Source organism: Cervus elaphus, chromosome 7 (genome assembly GCF_910594005.1).
Source record: "Cervus elaphus chromosome 7, mCerEla1.1, whole genome shotgun sequence".
Classification (NCBI taxonomy): domain Eukaryota; kingdom Metazoa; phylum Chordata; class Mammalia; order Artiodactyla; family Cervidae; genus Cervus; species Cervus elaphus.
Genome location: NC_057821.1, coordinates 30,309,004 through 30,333,000, shown reverse-complemented (window position 1 = coordinate 30,333,000; position 23,997 = coordinate 30,309,004). Strand labels below are relative to the sequence as shown.

The window sequence follows — 23,997 nt, the reverse complement described above, 5'->3', positions numbered from 1 at the left end:
TATTATTTTGTATACAACTCATAACATATATGAAGCTATTCATTCAGGTCTGTATTTCTGAAGATCTAAGCATTAGCATTGAAAATACATAGCTAGATAACCAGGACAGTTTTTAATGGGGCTTCAGTTCAGTTCAGTTGTCGTCTCAGTCATGTCCAACTGTTTGTGACCCCAATAAATTAAATGCATTCAAGTTTATGTTTACAAGCAAAAATAAAATTTCTATGACTTGTTTTTCTTGAAGATATGCCAAAGATTAGAGGCATAAAGGGCTTTTTAAATGGCTCAGTGGTTAAAAAAATCTGCCTGCCAGGGTTCGAAATCCTTGGGTTGGGAAGATCCCCTGGAATAGGAAAAAGCAACCCACTTCAGTGTTCCTGCCTGGAGAATTCCATGGACACAGGAGCCTGCCAGACTGCAGTCTGTGGGGTTGCAAAGAGTCGATGTGACTGAGCATGCATATAGAGGCGTGAAAGAGCTAAGTAGGATGGTTGTAATATTGTTTGTATCCAAAAAATGTTTGTATACAAAAATTATTTTATTAATTGACCTTTGTGATCTAGGAATTACTTGCCTCACTAAAAATGAAAGGCAACTAGAAAATATTTTATTGCCTTATCCACACTAATTTTTTTCCTATGACTTCCAGTTTCTCCTTTATTTTGTAGGTTTGTGGTCAACTCTCATCAGCTTCTTCAGTGCGTCCTTCATGTCCTTATTCCTTAAGGTATAAATGAGAGGGTTGAGACTTGGAGTGATGATAGTGTAAAAGAGGGTGAGGAACTTACCCTGGTCCTTGGAGGCATTGTTACCTGGTTGCAGGTACATGTAAATAATAGTTCCATAGAAGATGGACACTATGGTGAGATGAGATCCACAGGTATTAACTGCTTTTCTCTGGCCTGCTTTTGACTTCATTCTCAGCACAGCTCTGGCAATGTAGCCATCGGATATAAGAATAAGGATGAGTGGTGTAAGCACAATAACAATGCCTAAAGCAAAAACAGACATTTCAACTGCTGTGGTGTCTATGCAAGCTATCTTGACCATAGCTGGCAACTCACACAAGAAATGATCCAGAAGGTTGTTTCCACATCTAGGCAAATTCAGGGTGAGTGTACATAATACCACAGAATTGGCCAGACTAATACTCCAGACTATGATAACCATCTTGAGGCATACATGTGGGTTCATGATGACCAAATAATGCAAGGGCTTACAAATAGCTGTAAAACGATCATAGGACATAACAGCGAGGAGAAGGCACTCAATGGAGCCAAACCACATGTAAACATAGAGCTGAATGACACAGCCCACATAGCTGATGGTCTTATCATGTCCCCACAAGTTAACCAGCATCTGGGGGACGATGCTGGTTGTGAAACATAGATCTAGGAGAGATAAACTCCGGAGGAAAAAGTACATTGGTGTGTGGAGATGGGAATCCAGGAGAGATGCAAGAATGATGGCTGTGTTACCGACCAAGGTAATTAAGTAGAAGAGAGTGACAACTCCTGACAGGACCATCTCCAGTTTGGGATGGTCAGAGAAGCCAAGCAGAATGAAGCCACGTAGAGAAGTATAATTTCTTTGGTCCATAATCCTTCACTGTCAAATCCAAGAGAAGAGCAGGTGGAGAAGGTGAAGGAAGATGAGGATGAATGGGAGGAGGAGGAAGAAAAGGAGAAGGGAAAGGAAGAGGAGAAACTTGTCAACAAAGACTATCTGAATAATTTAAAGAAATATACAACTAAACAAAGGTAGCAAGTTTATGTTACTAGTAAAAATTACAGCCAAGTAATCTGATATTTGTTGTAGGTTCTTTTATGGTGATGAGTTTAATATATTTTTATATTAAACTTAGGGAGTTTTACTAAGGGTCTGAATTTTCTCATGTGTAAATTTGAAACTTTGGAATAGATTTGCTCCTATGCTTATTTATAATTTTCATTGACTATGTACAGTGAACATGCTCTTTTACTTGGTCAGTGAATTCACCTATATGATATAATTATTTGGCTAATGTTAGAACGAGGAAGAATATTCCTTTTTTTGCATATCCTGGTGAATAGCACCTTTGGTCTTCCAGTTCGTTATGCAGGAGATCTGGCATTTATCCTTGGCACGTTTATCTCTCTCATCCCCAATACCTAACATCACCAGAACTTGTAAGTTTTAATGCAAAAATATATTTTAATTGTCCTCTCACTCTAAAAACTTACATGATCAGTGCCCTAGTCCAAATCACTGTCATCTATATTCTAGATTCTGGCAATAATCTTTATTCCTTACATCTAGTTTTATGCCTTTACATTTTTACAAGATTAAGTAAAATCACATTATCCATGTGCCCAAACCTAGCCAGTCATTTTCCATTACATTTAGGAAATATTCTAATTTTTTAAGATGGCCTAGATGAACTTGCACAAGGCCTCATTCTCATTTCACAGATCACTTTACACATATTAACTACTAGCCTTCTCTCACTTTGACAAGTCAGATTCATTCCTGTCTAAAGCCCTGGGAACCCTTCTCCTTTTCTGGACTCCTATTTATTCTGCAAGTTCTGCTCACTCTTTTAACTACCTCCTGAATGTTCATTGTTTAAAGAGGGATTGCCTGAACTCATAATCTTTTTTTGTTTGATATCTTATATCAAGTACAGAGAGATTTACAGAGGGCCAGTGTAGCGTGGAGTATGACAGCATAGGCAGAGAGATTTTGTTTATATTTCTGCAAATTATTTAGCTGTGCAATCTCAGACAAGTTACATCACACTTCTGGGCTCAGTTTTCTCATCTGTAAAAATGGGGACAAAAATCATTTGGAGTTGAGGTGAAGACTGAATGAGTGTAAAGTTCTTAGAACAATGCTTGGAATGTAGGATGTCTCAATGATCATTAGTTACTACAGTTATTCTAAGAAGAAATTATAATCATGCACCATGTGGGTAAATGTTTAACAACTCCCCCCATCTACACTGTGGTCTATAATACCTAATGCATTTCACCTAAGTATGTATATGTTTATATATATGTATATCCCCTTATATATGCATAATTTTTGAATAAAAATGTTCACACTATGAATAATGATGAAAAATCACTGAAAGTGATTTCACTTCACTGAAAGTGAAAGTGAAGTGAAAGTGTTAGTTGCTCAGTCATGTCCTACTCTTAGTGAGCCTTCCAGACTCCTCTGTCCATGGAATTTGCCAGGCAAGAATATTGGAGTGGGTTGCTATTTTCTACTCCAGGGGATATTCCTGACTCAGGGATTGAACTCAACTCTCCTGCATTGGCAGGCGGATTCAATCACTTTGTTAGTAAGTACTTTTTCTTTTTAAGCAACAAAGACTTAGGCTGCTATTTTATGATTGTCTAAATAGGATGATAGAAGGTGGCAGATGAATGGAAAAGATTTTCATTTAATCTATATAGTTGCAAATAACATTTATTTATTTTGGTGAAAAATAATTGAAAATATTAGTTTCTAATCAAAGGAATAGTAAACTCATCATGATTTAGTAGTATGATATGGATAGAGTTCCTTTAGACATGCATGAGCGTATCAGAACTGTCAAAACTTTTAACAGTTGAAGATTATCAATAGTCCACCTACATTTTTCCCTATCACTGAGTATAAAAAGATCACTTCTCAACAAATAACATCCAGAACTCTTCCATTAAAAATGACTGAAAGAAAACACATGATTGAAAAATAAGTTAAATAACACACTTATTTACCTCTCTCTCTCTGTATAGATGTAGTAGAAAAAGTTGTGCTTTCTTTGTTTGCTATACATTTCAAATATATTTCTTGAATATTAGGAAGAAATTACTTAAAACTGTGGCCATGATTCAAAAGTGGACACATTTAGAAGAGTAATTGAGTATACTGGTTAAGATAGCTGTTTTGAGAGAGTCATTTGGTAATTTTCTCAGAAATAGCTCTCCAAGAATCATGATTTGAGCCTGGGTTCTATCATTGACCTACCTGCATAGAAAGAAAAAAATAACTCTGAAATGTATTGCAAGCTGTCACACACCATTAGAGCAATATAATGTCTAAGCACGGGGATGAATAACTAATTAATACTTATTTTGACAGACAGCTCTGTGTGTGTAACTGAGCCTAAATTCTGAATAAAACAGAGCTTCAGTTAAAATTATAAGAAAAGAAAATCTAAAAATTAAAAAATTAAGTCAATGCCACAAGTTAATTTCTTAACTTGTTGCAATATCACTGTAGCCTCCAAAGATTAATTCAGGAAGGTAAAAAAAATCCTTCTGCCTATTAAAATCTCAACATAGGGAATCTTCAAATTATTTTTCATGCATCTATGAGGTTTAGAAATGGAACAAAATTGTCTCTTTCCTAGCTTCAAAGTCTTAATGAATAAAATATTACATTTCAGTTCTTTATTTTTAATTTAATCTACATTTCCCTCTTTTATTTCTTCTGGATGAAAATGTCTGAAATCACAAATTGAGACATAACTTCATGTCCTCCTCTTTACTATGGTAGAGAATAAAGTAATATTTCCTTCATAATAAAGATAAAAAGGAGAATTTCTATACAGAGATTTATAATATTTATTCTAAACATCCTGAAAGAAAATCAGAGGAATCAGTCTTTGTAGGTCCAAGTTCTCTCTCTACTTCCCACAAGTTGTTTTACCAACTCAGGCACACTATTTTCCAAGAGATATTAAAGATTAACATTACTGTGATCCAGAGAGAGTTCCACTGATGTTCTGCTTTTTGACCAATGTGGAGCCCACACTGTGGACAACAGGTCCTGTGGACATTTGCTTTGCAGGGCTGCAGCTTGCTCATGTTTTCTCTGCAGTGCCACTGTGAATCCTGCTTTTCCTGATATATACTAAGGTATAGATTCTCGATGGGACTCCTCCCTCTTGAACATGTGACTTCAGGTGAGGGGATGAAACTTGTCAGAAATTCTTACTGCTTTTTCTGACTTTAAATCAACCTGCAAATAAGTCTTTGCCCTAGAGAAACATTAAAAAGCAACTATTAATTCACTATTCTGAACAATGTGAACAAAATTTCCCAGTGTTCCTAGAAAACCTAGATCATTCAGAAAAGTTTGCTAAACCGTTCAGACCATATCTGATTGACTTTAGTAGAGTGCCACAGATAAATCCTGTAAAAGAGAGAGTGGGAGAATTAGTCAATATCCTGATGTGTCACCCAAAGAAATTTAACAGATGTAAAAGTTACTTAGTATAAAGAAAAGCTATCAGTACAGGGAAATGAGAAAAAGTATTTTTAGAATTTTTTCTCTAGGTAGAGAATGTATTGTAAATAAAAATTGCTTTTAAGTAATATGCATTTTCAATATTCAAATTATAGCATGTAACTCTGTAAAATCATCTTACCATTAATAGTACACCTATGGATTTTTGAAATAATTTTTTTCTGAGCAGATATCATTTAAATAAAGTGTCTCTAATAATTGCCTCTGATATCCAAAGTCAAAACAGTTATCTGTGGAAGAGAATGTTGTTTCCAAAGCTCTAAAAAAATAAGTTGAAGATCATAAGATTTATATTTTTATTAAAGAGTCCTAATGTGCCTTTGACTTGATAGCCATGGTAAGTAATTCAGATACTTCAGTGTTCATGACAATTCAATGTCTCAGAGGTCACTATTTAAGTCCTAGATTATGGAATGAACTTTTTATAAGTTGGCTTATGATTGATCATAAGTTATAAGAGCTCCTTTTAATTAGAAGTACATACCATCAATAATTGCTTTAATAAAATACATGAACACAAATTGACTGCCTCATGATACCTGTTTAATTGTGATGACTTCTCATCACTGAGCAATAAAACAATTTTAACTATCCATTTCTGTATGATAGTAATCACTATATTCTATATTTAAGACATAGTATAGTGTGAAGTAGATGGAGCCAGATGTTTTGGACTGAAATTCCAGGGATTCCAGTTATTAGCTGTGTAAACCTGGGAAAATTACTTAACATTCTGGTGCCTCAGAGCTCTTATCGATAATAGGAAGATAGTAACAATACATACTTAGAAGGTTAGTATGAGTTTAAATAAATTGAGTTCAGTTCAGTTGCTCAGCCGTGTCCAACTCTTTGCGACCCCATTGACTGCAGCATGCCAGGCCTCCCTGTCCATCACCAACTCCTGGAGTCTACCGAAACTCATGTCCATTGAGTCGGTGATGCCATCCAACCATCTCATCCTCTGTCATCCCCTTCTCCTCCTACCTTCAATCTTTCCCAGCATCAGGGTCTTTTCAAATGAGTCAGCTCTTCATATCAGGTGGCCAGAGTATTGGAGTTTCAGTGTCAACATCAGTCCTTCCAATGAACACTCAGGACTGATGTCCTTTAGGTTCAACTGGTTGGATCTCCTTGCAGTCCAAGGGACTCTCAAGAGTCTTCTCCAACACCACAGTTCAAGAGCATCAATTCTTCGGCACTCAGCTTTCTTTATGGTCCAACTCTCACATCCATACATGGCAACTGGAAAAACCATAGCCTTGACTAGACGGACCTTTGTTGACAAAGTAATGTCTCTGCTTTTTAATATGCTATCTAGGTTGGTCATCACTTTCCTTCCAAGGAGTAAGCGTCTTTAATTTCTTGGCTGCAATCACCATCTGCAGTGATTTTGGAGCCTAAAAAAATAAAGTCAGTCACTGTTTCCACTGTTTCCCCATCTATTTGCCATGAAGTGATGGGGCCAGATGCCATGATCTTAGTTTTCTGAATGTTGAGCTTTAAGCCAACTTTTTCACTCTCCTCTTTCACTTTCATCAGAGGCTGTTTAGTTCTTCTTCGCTTTCTGCCATAAGGGTGGTGTCATCTGCATATCTGAGGTTATTGATATTTCTTCCGGCAATCTTGATTCCAGCTTGTGCTTCATCCAGCCTAGCGTTTTTCATGATGTACTCTGCATATAAGTTAAATAAGCAGGGTGACAATATACAGCCTTGATGTACTCCTTTTCCTATTTGGAACCATGGTTAAATGAATTAACCATTTGTAAAATGTTACAGTGTTGGTTGACACAAAGTAAACATTCAAATAAATAAGCTATTACTATTTCAATCAATTTAGGGAGTCTGTATATTATAACAATGTTCATTTTAATTAATTTTGGGAGAGCTAATACAGATTCTTGATAAAATGTTTGGTAAGCATATTCCCTGTTTTAGCTACGTCCTTTAGAATTAAAGACATACTGCATATGTATTTTGTATATATATTATTATATATTGTTTTAAATAAGGATAATAAGAAACAAAATCAATTAATTGGGATTTTTTTGTCTATCAAAATTCTAAACATATAGTTGAAAATATTCACTTTGACTAAAGATCTCAATTTTAAACATGTATTTTCATTTCTCCCTTTTTATTTTATATAGTTCTCTTTTTTCTTTAAAAAGAGTTCTTTAAAGTTGTAATTTAACTTTATAATTGGAGCCCAAACATCAAAAATGCTCATTTTTTTGTTTAAAAACAAAAGTGTATATGAATTGTCATATATATGTCATATATACTTAATTCCATTCTTGCACAGTAACTTTCCTAGTCTCCTGCTCTTTATTCTTTTTTTTAAATTTATTTTTACTTGGAGGATAATCACCTCAATGTTGTATTGGCTTCTGCCATACACCAACATGAATCAACTATAAGCATACATATGTCCCCTCCCTCTTGAGCCTCTCTCACATGCCGGACCCCTTCCTACCCTTCTAGATTGTCACAGAGCACCAGGTTGCCTTGCTCCTTATTCTGTGATTACATCCTATGGGTTTGCTACTCTGGAGAAATTACAGAGAAATCATCTGGATTCTTTAGTGTTTGAAAATTTTCTCATTGGTTTTCCAGGAATGGGTAGATTCAGATTGTGAAGCAGGTGTTTTTGTGTTAGATAGACAATATACTGTCTTTTTGAACCCCTTGACTAAATCAAGATGTTTTTCTGATCACTTTCTATTTCCCCATTTTTTTCCTTGCTTTCTTTAGCCCTTTACTAATAGGATCAATTTAGAATGAGATTATTAGCTTCCCCCTTTGGCCGCATTTCAGAATAACTGGGGTATGTGGAAATGTTAGAAATACAAAATCTGAGACTCCTTTGCCCTCACCAGAGGCTATATTATTCTCTGTTTCTGGATAATATAGTTTCAGGGCTTTAAATGCCATCTACATGTTGATGGCTTCTCTGGATAATATAGTTTCAGGGCTTTAAATGCCATCTACATGTTGATGGCTTTCAAATTTTATTTCCAGTCTTCTCTATTGAGCATGAAACTTGTAATGCCCACCACCTAATTTTGTTCAAATTTGAATGTCTAATAAGACTATGAACCTAACATGGCTAAAATGGGCTTCCTTGGAGGAGGAAATGGCAACCAACTCCAATATTCTTGCCAGGCAAATCTTGTGGACAGAGGAGCCTGGTTGGCTGCTAGCCAGCTGCAGTTCATAGGGTCGCAAAGAGTCGGACACTGCTGAGCACGTGCACGGCATGCATGGCTATAATAGAACTCTTGATCCCACTGCACCAGATCTGATAGTACCTCAGTCTTCCTAGTCATAGTAAATGGTATAAACATCTACCTGTCAATGGCCAGAAACCTGTCATCCTTAATTACTTCCCTGCCCTCACTTTGAAAGTCTGAACTATTTCAAACTTTGCCTGTTCTCCCCATTTCCGCTGTTACTTAAACTGAGCATCTGTCTTTTTTTCCCTCCTGGGTTACTCAATTGCCTCTTATCTTTATCCCTGCTAAATCCATTCTCTATATGACAGCCAAAATTGCTCTTAAAAAAATCTAAATAAAATATTTTCATTTACTTGTCTGAAATCTTTCAAGACTGCTATTTACTTAGAACACAATGTGGACTCCTTGAGATAGGAGTCAACCAAAATTAAAACAAAGCAAGTTCCTGATCTCCACTCTTCCTATGGACACATCCATTGTACAGCAGCACATAGAGCAATTCCCTCTGAAAGAAATCCAGAGACATCTTGAGTAACTTCTACACATTGGATGAGTGTGAAAATACTTAAATTGTAATGGGGAGGACTAATTGAGACACAATCTTTTGTTTTTCTGAACTTTATTTATTTGGCTGCATCTGGTCTTTGTTTCCAGTGCATAGACTCTCTAGTTGTGGTGCACAACACTTGTGTTTCTTGCCATCCAGATAGTGGTCATTCTAGTAGGTGTAAGGTGCTATGTCATTATGGCTTTCATTTGCATTTCCTTGATGATTACTGACATCGGGTACTTCCTCATTTACATGTTTGCCATTTGTGTGTCTTCTTTGAAAAATTTTCTATTCAGTTCTTTTGTCCATTTTGAAATTGAATTTTTTTTTTTTGCTATTGAGTTGTGTGAGTTTTTTTTAAACAAATTAATTATTTTTAATTGAAGGATGATTGCTTTACAACATTGTGTTGGTTTCTGCCATATATCAACATGAATCAGCCGTAGGTATATGTATGTCCCCTCCCTCTTGAACCCTTACTCCCACCTCCTACCCCTCCCACCCCTCTAGATTATCACAGAGCACCAGATTTGAACTCCCTGCATCATAGTGTAAATTTCCACTGGTTATCTAATTTTACATATGTTAATATATATGTTTCAATGCTACGCTCTCAATTTGTCTCACCCTCTCCTTTCTCCCCTGTGCCCACCAGTCTTTTCTCCATGTCTGTGTCTCCATTGCTGCTCTGCAAATAGGTTCATCAGTACCATCTTTCTAGATTCCATATATTTGCATTAATACATGATATTTGTCTTTCTCTTTCTGACTTACTTCACTCTGTATAATAGGCTCTAGGTTCATCCACCTTATTAGAACTGAGTCAAGTGTGTTCCTTTTTGTGGCTGAATAATATTCCATTGTGTATATGTACCACAAGTTCTTTATCTGTTCATCTGTTGATAGACATCTAGGTTGCTTCCATGTTCTAGCTATTGTAAATAGTGCTGCAATCAACACTGGAGTGCATGTGTCTTTTTCAGTTATGGTTTCCTCAGGGTATATACCCAGTAGTGGGGTTGTTGGGTCATATGATAGATTTATTCCTAGTTTATTTTTAAGGAATCTCCATACTGTTCTCCATAGTGGCTGTATCAATTTGCATTACCACGTATACTTTGGATACTAGCCACTTCTCAGATATATGATTTGCAAAATTTCTCCCATTCTGTAGGTTGCCTTTTTATTTTGTAAATTTTCTCTTTTGCTTTTTAGTTTGATGTAGTTTCACTTGTTGAGTTTTGGTTTTGTTACTTGTGCTTTTGGTGTCATATCCAAACATTCTGTTAAGATGGTCTACTTTGCCATTATTCTGGTCCACTCTTCCAGAGATTTGTTAATATGTGTCTGAAGAGATTAGGATAGGAGCTCCTTTATTTCGCCCCAGAACTTGATAGCTCAATATATTAATATTTGATAACACATCTATATGTCCTCTATTTCCAGTTGTTTTAATGACAATTCATGAGATGATTCCTTAAGAATCTACTTAGGTGTTAAAAAACAAAATTTAACTGACTAATTTTAAGTTCTAATTGATTTTATTAGGCGAATTGTGAACTGAGCAGCATCTCATCTAATCAGAAAGGCATTACAAGGGGTTGAACAAAAAGGAAGCTTTTTTTCTTTTCAAGTATTTATTTATTGGCTTCATTGCATGTTAGTTGCAGCATGTAGGATCTTTTTCGTGTCATGAGTGATCTTTCTTTGCAGTACAGACTCTAGTTGGGGCATGTGGGCTTTGTAGTTGCAGCCAGCAGGCTTAGTTGCTCTGTGACATGGGGGATCTTAATTTCCTGACCAGGGACTGGACCCAGGTCTCCTGCACTGTGAGGTGAATTCTCAATCATGGGACCACCAAGGAAGTACCAGGAAGGTTTTTACAGGAAGAAGGATGTGGTAAGGCAGCTATTAGGAAAGAAAAGTAAGGATTATTTTTAGGCCAGAAATGTTTTTGGGAGGAAGAAAATGGCAAGGGTTTTATCATGCAGATTGCCTCTTCTTCCTCTGGGAGAATGAAGACGGGCTGTGTGACAGATTACTTCATTCTTGCTGACAACAAAGTTCCATACTGGTTGATTAAGATTACATTTGTGGTGAAGGTTGTAACCGCAGTTAGGTTAGGTATTAAATCTGGGTTTGGTATCATGGTCTTTAGCACAAGGACTGCCATTTTGAGTCTGTAGTTTTTCTCTTTAATATCCAGGGAACTGGGAAAATCACACAAGCCACTCTGTAAGAAAGAATTCTGCTCACAATGTCTACAGTTTCTCCCTACTGCATATCTGGTATATTATTGCCATTTTGAGTTTTTTTACATTTTATAATCATTACCATTTATTAAGGTGATTAATTTTATTAATTTATTAAGCTTCATCCAACCTATGACATATACTTGAGACAAAACTTAAATGCAAATCAAAACCATCATGACATATCACCTTCCACCTTGTTAGAATGGCTAGCATTTGGAAGGCAAGAAATACAGGTGTTGGTGAGGATGTAGAGAAAAGGGAAATTTTGTGCGTGGTAGTGCAGGGTTTTTTTTTTTTTCGTATACTTAAGTCTTTTGTTAACTTGGAATAGCACAGAAGGAATTTTTCTTAAAATTTATATTTCCAATCCATCATAATGTCTGACAGGTATAATGTTTCATACTTAAAGTAATTTAATCGAAATTTAATATGTTTAAATATTCTTTTTTTAGGTCTAAATATTCTGATGCTTGATCAATGTGATATGTATTTCTAGTTAATATATCTACTATGCAGACATATTTGTCTTTCTTTTCAAAATCAAAACACTAGACATGCTTAAAAATTTATGGCAGTCCTTCATTTTGTGTATTTATATAATAACAAATTACATAAACTAAGTTTCACATGGGTGTTTGGACTCAATGGTGTTGAAGGGTCATTGATTTAATGATTTTCTTTTCTGGACTCGCTTCAGGTAGAGGTACTTGATTAGTGAATGATGTTAATGGAGGAGTATTTTTTAGAAATGTTAATATATTCTTTTAAAAGTGATATTATTCTTTATTATTTTTTTTGTTGAGATATAATTGACATATAACACTGTATTAGTTTTGCAACCTAAAAGTTAGCTAACTTATTATGGTAATCCTATTACCATATTACCTATTACCATAATTACCATAATTAACTTTTTATCACCAGATACAACTACAAGTTTTTTTTCCTTGTGATGGGAATCTTTAAGATTTACTCTCTGGGCAACTCTCAAATATAGAGTACACTGTATAGCATTGTCAACTATAGTCACTATGCTGTCCATTATACTACAGAACTTATAACAGGATGTTTGCACTTTCTGACCACCTTTACCTGTTTTGCCAGCCTCCCGTCATCCTTTCCCCCTGTGCCCAGCCTTTGGAAACCACTAATCTGTTTTCTGTATCTATATGTTCAGTTTTTTTAGATTCTACATGTAAGTGAAGTCATACAGTATCTTTCTCTGCCTGATTTATTTCTCCTAGCATAATGCCTTCAAGTTCCATCCATTTTTTTTTTTTTGCAAGTGGCAGAATCTTCTTTTTTAATGGCTAAATAATATTCCATTGTGTATACCACCCCCCCCCACATTTTCTTTATCTATTTTATTTATTTGCTGAGGCAAAAACAGTGGTTCCTAAATGTTAACCATATAATATTCAAACACATGAGGTTTTTTCTTATAGTGCCTTTCACACAGTAAGCGTTTCATACATATTTTCTTATTGATTGTTTAATCTGGTTTCTGTTTACCAATACACTTTTGATCTCCTTAAAGTCTATTTACTTGTACACTTCATTCTAAAAACCATCCATGCTGGTTTTTAGCCTCCATACTTTATCACACCATTTTCACTTGAATGTTTTCTGCTATATTCAGATATTACAGAATTTTTAGAGTTTAACTCTAGTGCCATCTACTTCATAAATATATTTCCATTTCCTCCTAATCAGACTTATCCATTACTTTCCTGAGAGCCTTTGTACTTACCATCTGTGTTAAGCAGTTTAACACTTAAACTTAAGTAATTTGGGTATAGATATCCTCTAATTATATTATGTAATGTTGTTTTCTCAAACAGATAAGATGGTGTCATTTTTGCTTATATGCATAATTCTCCATTTTAATTTATAATACAGGGATCAGGAAGCACAAAATCAATTCTGTCAGATTCATCATTTGTTTACCTTAGGAAGTTTTCTGGCTTCAAGTGAGAGCCTGGTACCCAGCACTGTCCTATTTTGGAAAAACTCCCCACCCCCTACACACCAGGGATATCCACTACTGTTTGTTTTATGCTGAGATGAAGACAGCAAAGCTAAATTTAGTAAATCAGTGAAAGAAGTGACGGGAAAATAGGGAGCTCGTTATAATATCGATTTTAGATTTAAGAAAACTAAGACTTAGAAACATTAATTTTTTTCTCAAGGTAATTTTGAGATTAGGTGTATGTAGTCTTCTGAGTCCTAGTCTAATGTTTGTATCATACATTTTTTTCCTCCATTTAACCTTTCATATTACTTCAAAAATATTGACACTGTGCTAGAAGAGTACTTAAGTTAGATGACTAGACCATATGTGGTAAATTCTTTTTTTTTCTTTCTTTCTTTCTTTATTTTTTTTTATTAGTTGGAGGCTAATTACTTCACAACATTTCAGTGGGTTTTGTCATACATTGATATGAATCAGCCATAGTGGTAAATTCTTGTAAGTATTGATGTGAGACTTGGTTAGGAAAGTAACCCTTGTTCAAATTTAATTACATTTTCTTATTATTAATGTTAATTACACTGATCAGTTACATTTTCAAGGAACATATTAGTATACAAATGTGAGGTCAGGCTTACTAAATTATAAAAATTCTGGTTAGTTTATAGAAACTCAGTGTACCTAAAGGATTTATTGTAATTTAAAGTAAATTCCAAGTATATACACATTTATTATTGAGAAATAAAAGGGAGATTAAGTATTTGAAATTTTGGTTTAATTTGCAACCCAAATGCAGAAGAGATTTAAGAAGAAAATAAAAGTAGTTAAATAAGAAAACAAACAATCATAACATAACATGTGATTTTCTGCTGAGTCCATTACTATTATATTTTTTTGTGTACTTAGATAATTGAAGATAGCAAAGAATTTATTTCTTAATGCTACTAACTATAAACTATACTAAGTTAAGAGCAAACTTACCATAGAACTTAAATTCTGTCTGTGAAAATTTTTTATGAGCTAGTGAACTGTTTCTGAAGTCAACTGTAAAAAGGTATTATGTGCACAACAAGAATATCTACACTATTCTAAATCATATTAAGTGTATTTTATGTGAATCACTGGTGGCTTCCCCGGTAGCTCAGCAGTTGAGAATCCACCTGCAATGTGGGAGACCCAGCTTTGATCCCTGAATGCCCTGGAGGAGGGCATGGCAACCCACTCCACTATTTTTGCCTGGAGAATCCCATGGACTGAGGAACCTGGCAGCTTTAGTCTATAGGGTTGCAAAGAGTTGGACACGAGTGAAGTGACTGAGCATGCATGCTCGCAAGTCATTACTGTCCTCACTGAGAAAGTAAAAATTATCCAGTGACTCTTCCCTTTTCACATTTTAAGAATTATGAAATGATATAGGAGAAAATATTATGTTACTTAGAATACGGCAATGTATCCTTCCAAATCTATCTAGATTATAATTATTAAATAAAGATTATAATTACTAAATAATGGTATCCTTTAGAGATAGGTATCAAATAATAGAAAATATCAAAATTTAACTCAAAAGTCATTGCATTTCCCATAAAATATTAAATACTGTATCATACTAAATTAAAACTAAAATATTATTCATTTTATGAAATTCCAGTACATACAAATATTACATTTCTCAAAATTTACGTAAATTCCATGATTCTATAGATCTATGTTAAAAGCCTACCTAATCTCAAAGGTGTCATATTTTCTTTTCATTGAGATAAAGACAGTCATGAAATAAATCTTTCATGAATGAATAAAAAATGAATAAAAATTTGTTGTCACCTTTAAAATCCCTTAATTTGTGTCTTCTCGCTCTTTTGTATCATGATAAAGAGGTAATAGACTTAAGTTACAAAGACCTTTTACTCAAGATGATGATAATAATGTCATACATAATCAGAGGCATAAAAAGTAGGATGATTATAATATTGTTTGCATCCACAAAATGTCTGCCTACAAGAATTAATATGTTAATTGACCTCTGTGATCTAGGGATTCCTTGCCTCACTAAAAGTGAAAGGCAATTAGAAAGCATTTTATTGCCTTATCCACCCTAATTTTTTCCCTATGACTTCCAGTTTCTCTTCAGTGTTGTCGGTTTGTGGTCAACTCTCATCAGCTTCTTCAGTGCATCTTTCATGTCCTTATTTCTTAAGGTGTAAATGAGAGGGTTGAGACTTGGAGTGATGATGGTGTAAAAAAGAGTGAGGAACTTACCCTGCTCTTTGGAGGCATTGTTACCTGGTTGCAGGTATAGGTAGATAATAGCTCCATAGAAGATGGACACTACAGTGAGATGAGATCCACAGGTATTAACTGCTTTTCTCTGGCCTGCTTTTGACTTCATTCTCAGCACAGCTCTGGCAATGTAGCCATAGGATATAAGAATAAGGATGAGTGGTGTAAGGACAATGACAATGCCTAAAGCAAAAACAGACATTTCAACTGCTGTGGTGTCTATGCAAGCTATCTTGACCATAGCTGGCAACTCACACAAGAAATGATCCAGAAGGTTGTTTCCACATCTAGGCAAATTCAGGGTGAGTGTACATAATACCACAGAATTGGCCAGACTAATACTCCAGACTATGATAACCATCTTGAGGCATACATGTGGGTTCATGATGACCAAATAATGCAAGGGCTTACAAATAGCTGTAAAACGATCATAGGACATAACAGCGAGGAGAAGGCACTCAATGGAGCCAAACCACATGTAAACATAGAGCTGAATGACACAGCCCACATAGCTGATGGTCTTATCATGTCCCCACAAGTTAACCAGCATCTGGGGGACGATGCTGGTTGTGAAACATAGATCTAGGAGAGATAAACTCCGGAGGAAAAAGTACATTGGTGTGTGGAGATGGGAATCCAGGAGAGATGCAAGAATGATGGCTGTGTTACCGACCAAGGTAATTAAGTAGAAGAGAGTGACAACTCCTGACAGGACCATCTCCAGTTTGGGATGGTCAGAGAAGCCAAGCAGAATGAAGCCACGTAGAGAAGTATAATTTCTTTGGTCCATAATCCTTCAGTGTCAAATCCTAGAATGAGAAGAGCAAGAGAAAGAGGGGAGTGGAGAAGGAGAGAGAGGAAAGGGTTGAAGGAAGTGGTGGTGGTGGAGAGAAGAGGAAGAAGAAGAAAAGAAGGAGGAAATTGGTCAGCACAGCCTAAGTAAATTAATGAAATACAGGAGTAAACAAAGGGAGAGAATTCATATTAATTAATAATTGAAAAAATTAATGGTAAAAGTGTTGCCAACTAACCTGGTATTTGTGGTAGTTTCTTTTATAAATAAATAAATTTAAAGTTAATATTATATCAATAATAAATGGCATTTAACATTATATTTAATAAATATTTATTATATATTAACAATATAATTTAAATATTATGATAAACTTAATGTTAACTAGATAATAAATTTAATGTTATGTTAAATTTAATATTATATTTTAATATACATTAAAAATAAATACATCTATATTTTTATAATTAAATTTATTTATTTTTAATTGAAAGAGAATTGCTTTACAGTATTGTGTTGGTTTCTGCCAAACATCAACATGAATCAGCCATAGGTATACCTACATCCCCTCCCTCTTGAACCTCCCCCCAAATAAATAAATTTAATATTATATTTAATAAATAAATTTAATATTATATTTAATAAATAAATTTAATATTATATTTTTATCTAGATGACCTTGGGGAGTTCACTTTTAAAATCAAGGTCTGAATTTTCTCACATGTTAATTTGGAGTCTGAACTAGAACTATTTCTAAGATGATGTGACTCTATGATGTCACATCTAAAATATCACTAGTGTGATATGGAAAACTTACTCCTAATTGAGTCAGTGGATTTATTTGTAACACATAATTATTTGGCTTATGTTGGAATGAAGGAGTGGTCCTATTTCCGTATCTTGTTTACTAATTTGATTTATACCTTTTTTCCCCAGTATATTATGTAGTAGATCTGGCATTTATCCTTAGTACCTTTATTTTTCTTATTTCAATACCTAATATAGCACCAAAACTGGTACATTGTTCATACAAAAGTATCTGTTAACCATTCTCTCACTTTAAAAAATGTCCTCTATCACTATTCTAATTCAAAAAAGTACCACTCTGATGAATGATATTCACAATGAGAAGGTTGTACATATGAGTAGGGAGGCCATGCATGGGAAATATCTGTACCTTTCTCTCAGTTTTGCTATAAACTTGAAACTTCTCTTTAAAAAAGTTGAATAAAAAGGTAAAAAACTTAGAGAAATACATTAATGAAAATTAACAGTTAAAGATCAAACTTTTTGTATAGAACAACAAGTTGTGCTGTTCATTTCAAATATATTTCCTGAATATTTTGAAGAAATTGCTTCAAACTGTGGCCATGATTCACAAGTGGACACATGCAGGACACTAACTGGTAGGCTAGTTGAGATAGTTGTTTTGAGAGAGTCATTTGGTGATTTCTTCAGAATTAGCTTCCCAAGAATCATTTGAGTCTAGGTTTTGCCGTTGACCAAGTTGGACAGTAAGAAAAAAATTAACTGAAATGTATTGCAAGTCTTCACATACGATTTGAATTCTATAATGTCTGATTAGGGGGATGAATCAGCAATTAATGCTTATTTTCTTGACAGATGTTGTTTATGTAATTATGCCCAAACTCTGAATAAGGCAGAACTTCAGTTAAAATATATGGATAAAAAATGAAAATTCTTTAAAAATTAAAGACAGTGAAGGACTTTCCTAGTGGTTCATTGGCTAAGACGCTAGGCTGCCAATGCAGGGGGGCCTGGATTTGATCCCTGGTTAGGGAACTAGATTACATGACACAACTAGAGTATCCCAAATGCCACAATGAAGATTGAAGATTCTGTATGCCACAACTAAGACCGGGCACAGCCGAATAAATAAATATTAAAAAAATTAAAGACAATGCCATGCAGTTAATTTCTTAACTATTTCCATTATTACTCTAGCCTCCAAAGATTAATTTAGGAGGGGAAAACATCCTTCTACCTATTAAAAATCTGACATAGGAGATCTTCAGATAATTTTTCATGAACATGATGAAATTTAGAAATGGATAAAAAATCTGAGTCCTTTCTAGCTCTACAGTCTTCATATATAAAATAGTGTATTTCAAGTCTTCATTATCAATTTAATCTACACTTCCCTCTCTTTTTTTTTGATACTGGAGCAAAATGTCTGATATCACAAATCAAAAACAGTATCAGGATTACAACCTTCCAAAATTGTGAATCATTATGTTCTACACCTGGAATGTATCGTATTGTATATCAACCATACTTCAAAAAAAGCAATAACATCATGTCCTCAATTTATAATAGAGAATAAATTTAATCTTTTCTTCATAATAGATATTAAAAAGGAGAATTTCTCTACAGAGATTTACAATATCTATTTGTTCTAAACATTCTGAAGGAAAGAAGGATCAGAACTTACAGATCTAAATTCTCTTTTACTTCCCACAAGTTGTTTTTCAGGCACACTATTTTCCAAGAGATATTAAAGATGAACATTACTGTGATCCAGAGAGAGTTCCTCAGATATTCTCCTTTTTTCAGCAGCGTGGAGCCCACACTGTGGACAATAGATCCTGTGGACATTTGCTCTCCAGGGCTGCAGCTTACTCATGTTTTCCCTGCAGTGCCACTGTGAATTCTGTTTTCCCTGATATGTGTTAAGGTATAGATTCTCAACAGGACTCCTCCCCCTTGAATATGTGACTTCAGGTAAGGGGATGAAACTTGTCAGAAATTCTTACTACTTTTTCTGACTTTAAAACAACATGCAAATAGGTCTTTGCCCTAGAGAAACTTTATAAAAAGCAGCTATTAGTTCATTATTGTGAACGTATTGGACAAAGTTCCCAATGTTGCCTGAAAACCTAGATCATCAAGATTTTCTAAGCCATCCACACTACATCCAACTGACTTCAGTGAAGTATCATAGAAAAAGCCTGTAAATAAAACAGTTTCAGAATTAGAAAATACTCTGGTATTTTATTAGGAGAAATTTAATAAACACAAAACTTATTCGCTATGAAAAAAACCATAAGATGAGGAATGAGGAAAATGTTTATTTAGATATATTTTTTCTCTAGGTAGTGAACATACTACAAATAAACTTTGCTGTTAAATAACATGCATTTCTAACACTCAAATTATAACATGTATTAATCTTAACCATTACTAGTACATATTGATTTGGAAATAAAATTACTGCAGCAGATATCATTTAAATGACTTTAAATAGTTATCTAATGCCCAAAGTAATCTGTAAAAGAGAAGATATTCAATTTGCAAAGCCCTAAACAGTAAGTTGAATTTCATAAGATCTATATTTTTGTTCAACTCTAATGTGTCTTTGTCTTGATGACCATGATAAGTAATTAAAATATTTCAGTATAATGATTCTGCTTACGTCTTGGAGGTCACTATTCAAACCTTTGATTATGGATTGAGTAGTATTTAGAGCATTTTAAAATGAGTTGGCTCATGGTCTTAAACTGTAAGAACTCCCTTGAATTAAAATTACATATCACCAATGATTACTTTAATAAAATATATAAGCAAAAATTGACTGCCTCATGATATGTACATGTTTAAATGTTATGATTCTCATCTCTGAGTCATAAAACAATTTAAATTATCTGCCTCTGTATGATAGTAATCTTTATATTCTATATTTGAAACACAGTATAGTGTAAAGCATATGGAGCCAGGTGTTCTGGACTGAAATCCTGTGTTTCTAGTTATCAACTGTGTGAACTTGGAGAAATTGCTTAACTTTTTGGTGATCAGATTTCTTACCTATAACAGAGAGATAGTAATACATACTTTAGAGGGTTAATATGAGGATTAGGTAAATTTAGTGTATGTAAAATATTATAAAACTGGTTAACACATGATAAGCATTCAAACAAGTATTAGCTATTACTACTTCAGTCAATTCAGGGGGACGTATACTCCTTGGACTGCAAGGAGATCAAACCAGTCAATCCTAAAGGAAATCAGTCCTGAATATTCATTGGAAGAACTGATGCTGAAGCTGAAACTCCAGTACTTTGGCCACCTGATGTGAAGACTGACTCATTGGAAAATACCCTGAGGCTGGGAAAGATTGAACGTGGGAGGAGAAGGGGATGACAGAGGATGAGATGGTTGGATGGCATCACCACCATGATGGACACGAGTTTGAGGCAGCTCCGGGAGTTGGTGATGGACAGGGAAGCCTGGAGTGCTGCAGCCCATGGGGTTGCAAAGAGTTGGACATGACTAAGTGACTGAACTGATGCTGTAGAAATATTCATTTTTATCAGTTTTTATAGATCTCAAACAGGTATTTGACAAAACATTTGGTGAACACCTTCCCTTTTTCAACCAGTTCTTTTAGGACTATATACATACATATAGTGTATGTGTATATTCTCTATTAATAATGATAGAAAGAAATGTAAAATCAATCAATGGTACATTTTTGCCTATTAAAATTTTAAACATATGGAAACTTGAAATTGCTCACTTTGACTAAAGATCTCAAGTTCACTAATTTTTTCTCCTCTCTTTTAGTAAGATTTCTGTCACTCTCCTTTTTGTTGTATATAAATTGTCATGTATATGTGTCTATTTTGATTGTATTACTGAACTGACTGTATTACTGAACTGACTATATTACTGAACTGACTATTCCCTAGTCCCTTGCTCCATATTCTGTAAGTATATTCCATGGGTTTGGTACTTTGGCAAAATTACAGAGAAATCATCTACTTTCTTTAAATAAAATTTTAAAAAATATTTATTTTTATTTATTGGCTGCATTGGCTTGTGGCACACAGGCTCTCTACTTGCACCTTCAGAGCATGCAGGCTTAGTTACTATGAGGCATGTGGGATCTTAGTTCCCTGACCAGGAATTGAACTCATGTCCCCTGCACTGCAAGGTGGACTCTTAACCCCTAGACCAGCAGGGAAGTCCCTAGGTTCTTTAATTTTTGAAAAGTTTCCTAGTGGTTTTTCAGGAATTGGTAAATCCAGAGTTTGGCTTAGACATACAATACAATGTCTTTTTGAACCCACTTGACTAAATTAAGATGTGTTTTTCTGTTTGCTTTTTATTTAATTTTTCTCCCTTTCTTGCTTTAGTCCTTTACTTATGGGAGCCATTTAAAATGAAATTGTTAGCAGTACTTCCTCATTTGGCTGCATTTCAGAATAACTGGGATATGTGGAAATTTTACAAATACAGAGTCTGAATCTTATGGCCTCACCAGGGGTTCTAGTCTTCTCTGTTTTTACTACCTCTCTGGATAATACTATATAGTTCCAGGGCTTAAATGTCATTTTCATATTGATGGCTTTCAAATTTGTATTTCTAATCTTCTCCATTGAACATCAAACTTATATTTCCAACTGCCTAATTTTACCCATTTTTGAGTGTTTAACAAAAATATGAATCTAAACATGGCTAAAATAGAACCCTTGATTCCCATTGCATCAAATCTGATATCACCGCAGTGTTCCTCATCATAGTAAATGGTACAAACATCTACCTGTCACTGGCCAGAAACCTAAGTCATCCTTAATTACTTCCCTGCCCTCCTCTCCCTGAAAATTTGAACTATTTCAAGTTTTAACTTCTTTTCTCCATTTCTACTTCTACTGCCAAACACTGAGGCACTGTCTCTCCCCCACCCTGGCCCCATGCATTATCCAATGACTTCCAAACACTCCCTGCTCTAGCTTTTTTTCCTTTCAATCCATTCTCCACGTGGCAGCCAGAAGTGTTCTTAATTTTTTTTTTCATTTACATGTTTGAAATCTTTCAAGACTCGTTATGACCTTGAAATAAAGTTCAGACTCCTTCCTTACCATGACCTATCAATTGCTTCAAGACCTAACCTCTGTTATTCTACCCACTTTCTCCCATTCTCTCCATCCCTGTGTTTCTCCAGGAATGCAAGCATTTAGAAGCCCTTTGTACTATCCCATTTACCTGTAATATTCTGTCCCCAAATTGTGCTCCTTATTTTCACTTTTCCAGCTGTCATCTATTCAATGAGGGCTTTCTTGATTATCTAAACAAAGATCCTCCCCACCCCAGTCTTCTCTATCATGTTTTCATATTTTTCCTCAACAGTCTACACATTTTGCTTTTTTAATATATTGTCTTAGGCTGTTTGGGTGGCTTAAAAGACAAACATTTATTTCTTATAATTCTAGAGGCTGGGAATGCCAAGATCAAAATGCTGGCAGATTTAGTATCTGGTGAAGATCTGTATCCTGGTTCATAGAGGTCAGTCTTTTTTTTTTTTTAATATCTATTTACTTATTTATTTGGCTGCATCAGGTCTTATTTGTGGCATGTGGGATCTGGTCAGTTTTCATTCCAATCCCAAAGAAGAGCAGTGCCAAAGAATGTTCAAGATATTGTGTAATTGTGCTCATTCTACACGCTATTAACAGTATACTCAAAATCCTTCAATTTAGGCTTCAGCAGTATGTGAACTGAGAACTTACAGAGGTACAAGCTGGGTTTAGAAGAAGCAGAAGAACTAGAGAGCAAATTGCCAGCACTTGTTGGATCATAGAGAAAGGAAGGGAATTTCAGGAAAACATCTGCTTTGTTGACTATGCTAAAGCCTTTGACTGTGTGGATCACAAGAAACTACGGAAAAATTCTTAGAGAGATGGGTATACCAGACCATCTTACCTGTCTCCTGAGAAACCTGTATGCAGGCCAAGAAACAACAGTTAGAATAGGAAACAGCTGACTGGATCAAAATTGAGTAAGGAGTATGACCAGACTGTATAGTATTACCCTGCTTATTTAACTTCTATGCAGAGCACATCATGTGAAATGCTGGACTGGATGACTCACAAGCTGGAATCAAGACTGGTGGGAAAATTATCAACAACCTCAGATGTGCAGATGATACCGTTCTAAGGGCAGAAAGTGAAGAGGAACTAAAGAGCTTCTTGATGTGGGTGAAAGAGGAGAGTGCAAAAGCTGGCTTAAAACTCAACATTAAACAAGCTAAGATCTTAGCATTGATCCCATTACTTCATGGCAAATAGAAGGGGAAAAAGTGAAAGCAGTGACAGATTCTATTTTCCTGGGTTCCAAAATCACTGCAAATGGTAATTATAGCCATGAAATTAAAGATCCTAGTTCTTTGGAAGGAAAGTTGTAACAAACCCACACAGCATATTAAAAAGCAGAGACATCACTTTGCTGACAAAGGTCCATATAGTCAAAGCTATGATTTTTCCTGGCAGGTAGAGAATCTGCCTGCCAATGCAGGAAGTACAAGAGACATGGGTTAGATCCCTGGGTGGGGAGATCCCCTGGAGGAGGAAATGGCAACCCTCTCCACTATTCTTGCCTGAAAAATTCCATGGACAAAGGAGCCTGGTGTGCTATAGTCCATGGGGTCACAAAGAGTCAGACACAACTGAGCATGGTTTTTCCAGTAGTCATGTACAGCTGTGAGAGTTGAAGAACTGATTATTTCAAATTGTGGTGCTGGACTTTGAGAGTCCCTGAGACTGCAAGAAGACCAAGCCAGTCAATCCTAAAGGAAATCAACCCTGAATATTCATTGGAAGGACTGATGGTGAAGCTGAAACT

At 35.1% G+C, this 23,997-nt stretch overlaps 2 protein-coding genes across 2 annotated transcripts; both read right to left on the bottom strand.

Moving 5' to 3' along the window:
* Nucleotides 1–657: 657 nt before the first annotated feature.
* On the bottom strand, nucleotides 658–1,599 carry LOC122697412 (olfactory receptor 2W1). The gene has a single exon (XM_043908233.1). It carries the CDS (start codon nucleotides 1,597–1,599, stop codon nucleotides 658–660), a length of 942 nt encoding a protein of 313 aa, XP_043764168.1.
* Nucleotides 1,600–15,393: 13,794 nt separating this feature from the next.
* Nucleotides 15,394–16,356, bottom strand: LOC122697399 (olfactory receptor 2W1-like). The gene has a single exon (XM_043908222.1). It carries the CDS (start codon nucleotides 16,354–16,356, stop codon nucleotides 15,394–15,396), a length of 963 nt encoding a protein of 320 aa, XP_043764157.1.
* Nucleotides 16,357–23,997: the final 7,641 nt, after the last annotated feature.

Excerpts from the sequence above, each read along its gene's own strand:
- LOC122697412 (XM_043908233.1), bottom strand. The coding sequence starts at position 1,599 with ATGGACCAAAGAAATTATACTTCTCTACGTGGCTTCATTCTGCTTGGC.
- LOC122697399 (XM_043908222.1), bottom strand. The coding sequence starts at position 16,356 with ATGGACCAAAGAAATTATACTTCTCTACGTGGCTTCATTCTGCTTGGC.